At 34.2% G+C, this 3,328-nt stretch overlaps 1 protein-coding gene across 1 annotated transcript; it reads left to right on the top strand.

Annotated features, from left to right (window-relative positions):
• Nucleotides 1-1,075: 1,075 nt before the first annotated feature.
• Nucleotides 1,076-1,501, top strand: LOC141695888 (uncharacterized). The gene has a single exon (XM_074500097.1). It carries the CDS (start codon nucleotides 1,076-1,078, stop codon nucleotides 1,499-1,501), a length of 426 nt encoding a protein of 141 aa, XP_074356198.1.
• Nucleotides 1,502-3,328: the final 1,827 nt, after the last annotated feature.

Here is a 3,328-nt window from a genome sequence, read left to right as displayed (position 1 = left end):
ATTACAGAAGGGGGGTTGAATGTAATTCTGGCTACTTTTCAAGATTTTAAAAATTTTCTAACTTGATAAATATAACACTGTTTGATTAGCAATGGTGCGGAATAAAAGAGTGATAGAAATCAAAATACTAAGTAATAAAAACACAAGCTTTTAAAACTTTCTGGTGGATTTGAAAGTATCCACCAGAGAGATATATATATCTATCGAGAACCCTGTGTGGCTTTGAATAGCTCACAGCTGCTTTATATGTTTGAACAAACAAAACTATAGAGAAATGCTTACAGAATACAACTTGATATATTTCTCTGAAAATGAGCTTGCTTAGTTAATTGTTCTACTTGTTTCACTTGGTTTATATATCACCAAGTTTACATAACAATAAGACAAGATAATAAAACAAAACATCTCTAGTTTAACTCCATGCTGCTTCACTACTCTATTCCAACATCTTTGAATAACTTCACAATTGCATGGAAATGGTAATGCTTCTTTGTTCTCTAACACCTGCAATTAGGCTGCCACATTCCATTTGCAAACATCCAACGCATGTGACTATATTGTCACTGTTAACAAGTATTTGAATTAGATCATCCGTCGAGACATTGTTGATCATCCGTTGTGAGCTTTTGTTGATCATCCGTTGGGAGCCTTTGTGAACCATCCGTCGGGAGTCTTTTCTGTCACTTGACTCCATTTCATTTATACAGAATTACAAGACATCTTATATTTACAATTAGTCACCCTAATCTGCATATCCACTAGTAGTCAACATGACTCATATACTCCTACAGAATCTACACATTATTGCTTGCAGAAATGTGCTACAATCTTATTGTTATATAAGCTACACTCTCGATGAATGTCAAATTGTCATCCTTCGGGACTATAAAGGTTTATCCGTCGGGACTATATTAGATCATCCGTTGAGAGCTACAAGTTTCACTAAGTTAAATCTACTAAGGTGTTTTGTTTAACTTATCATCAAGTTCATAACATATTCCTAACAGTTAGGTTGGGTGTCCAACAGGTGGAGCAATGGAGAAAATTTCAAAAAACTAATCAAACAAGTGGTGGGATGAGAGGACCAAGGACAATCCAGGAGATAGCACAATGGATACCTCCAAAACCTGGTGCAATAAAGATAAATGTGGATGCCTCTGTGATACCGGGGATGGATAGCTTCTCTGTGAGGATGGTGTTGCGTAATGGGAGAGGAGAGTTCTGCAAAGCTAGAATAACTAGGCTTTATGGTGAAGTCACCGTGTTGGAGGCAGAACCACAAGGAATGTTACAAGCATTGCGTTGGATAACAGAGTTGGGAATCAAGAATGTCGAGTTGGAGTGTGATTCTATGATTGCAGTGCAAGCCATAAACAGAGGAACGAAAAACCTGTTTAAAGTGGGAAACATATTCCAAGATTGTCGAATAATATCGAGTAATCGACCAGATGTAACTATTCAGTATGTTAAAATCAAGCCAACAAAGTGGCTCACTTCTTAGCAAGTGTCCATTGTAAGGCTAGTAGCTTTATTGATTTTATATCTCCTCCACAGTATGTGTTGGAGAATATCTATATGATGCTTTGCTTATTTAATGGAAAATTTAACGTTATCAAAAAGAAAGTGTGTAGAAATATCCAACTAAAAAATTTTAAAGATGAAGAATATTCTTGGGTTTTGAAAGAAGGAAATCATGTGAATTTCTGGTGAGACAAATGTCTAGATCACTTTCAGCGATATTTAGTTGGCTATATGTTTTACTCAAAGAAAAGGACATTACAGTGAAGGAGATGATATTAAAATTTTCTACATAGATGCAAATCAAAATATATTTTGAAGAAGGAACCTGCGATGTTGGAGGTTGACAATAAAAAAGTACCAATCACCATTTAAAAGTTCACATAACGTGAGAGTGTTCACTTGTTAAAGATGATATCTAGGCTCAACGTAGATAATATTTGCGAATGGTGACATAATGGAACAGAGGATCAAAACCACATATCATGCTAATGTTCAGTTGCTAAAGAAAAATGACAAATATTCATACATTGGTTAAAAATACACCAGCCAATTTCAAAAAATATAGTTCTAGCTCTTAAGACTTTCACTGGGAAAAATTGCCTAACAAGCATAGGCAACAATTTGAATGTTGTGGAAAATAAAAATTGAGTGTGATTTTAAAGGAATAAAGGTAGATGTTACAATAATTTTCACACTGATCAAGTCAGGGACTTGGGTTTCGAGTTTGGAAAATGGCCATATTACAAAAAGTTTAGGTCGTTAGCCTCCAATATGATTATACAAGTCACTTGAAGATGGGGTTTAATCATATGATTAAAAAATTGTGGGAGAATGAAACTCAGGTGGGTTTATTGACGGGTCATGGTAACAAGATCCTAATGGGTGCTTCTCGTCTACAACAAATGGGTTTTTTATTGAATAAAGCGGGATCCGTAAGTTTATTTCCTGGGCCTTGTACATACACAAACCCTATAGATGTGGAAATACATGCATTTATTTTTTATGCCAAGCCATAGAGGATAATGAGGATATAGGAAGGAATTTTATCACTTTTAGAGACTCTATTAATCTAGAAAGTCCATATGTGGATGGTAGATATTTACAGTTATAATCCTCTATCCATGCTGACTATAATGTTGGAGTTCGATGTGTTGATAATAAAAGGATGGTTTCTGGTTAATTCGGTAGAAACATTAATGCAAATTTCCTCGTTATATTATATTCTTGTCACTAAGGTAATTGCTAACCGAATGAAGGGTGTGTTACATATGGTGGTGTCTGAGAATCAAAGTGCATCCATCCTATGTTGGCTCATTTCAAATAACATAATGATATCTTACGAAGTGATACATTACCTAAAATGGAAAAAAAGAGGCAAGGAATGATATATGGCCTTCAAGTTCGATATGAGTAAGGCATATGATATAATTAAATGGAATTTCTTTTGTGCTATGATGATTAAAATTGGATTTGATGAGTGGTGGGTTCACCTGATTCTCTAATGTGTCTCATGTTAGTGTTTGTGCCCACAACACTATTATGTTTATGTTATGAAACATTTGGATTATTAATTATGATTCCATGAATTATTCTTTAGTAATTTATTATATCTTTATTTTCTGCGATAAAATGTTAGATTAATAAATGTCCTTGGAATATGATATGTAAATCTATATCTCTAAGTACATGACTTAGAAATGAGATTATGAGAATAGTATTGATATTTCTAAAGGTCCCTAGTCAAGTATTATTGTTAAGGGACGATAATAAATACGTTGAGACTAGTGTGTTTGTTGACTGATGATCA

Source organism: Apium graveolens, chromosome 11, assembly GCF_009905375.1.
Source record: "Apium graveolens cultivar Ventura chromosome 11, ASM990537v1, whole genome shotgun sequence".
NCBI lineage: Eukaryota > Viridiplantae > Streptophyta > Magnoliopsida > Apiales > Apiaceae > Apium > Apium graveolens.
The sequence above is the reverse complement of the archived record's forward strand: the minus strand, read 5'-3'. Positions and strand labels throughout refer to the sequence as shown.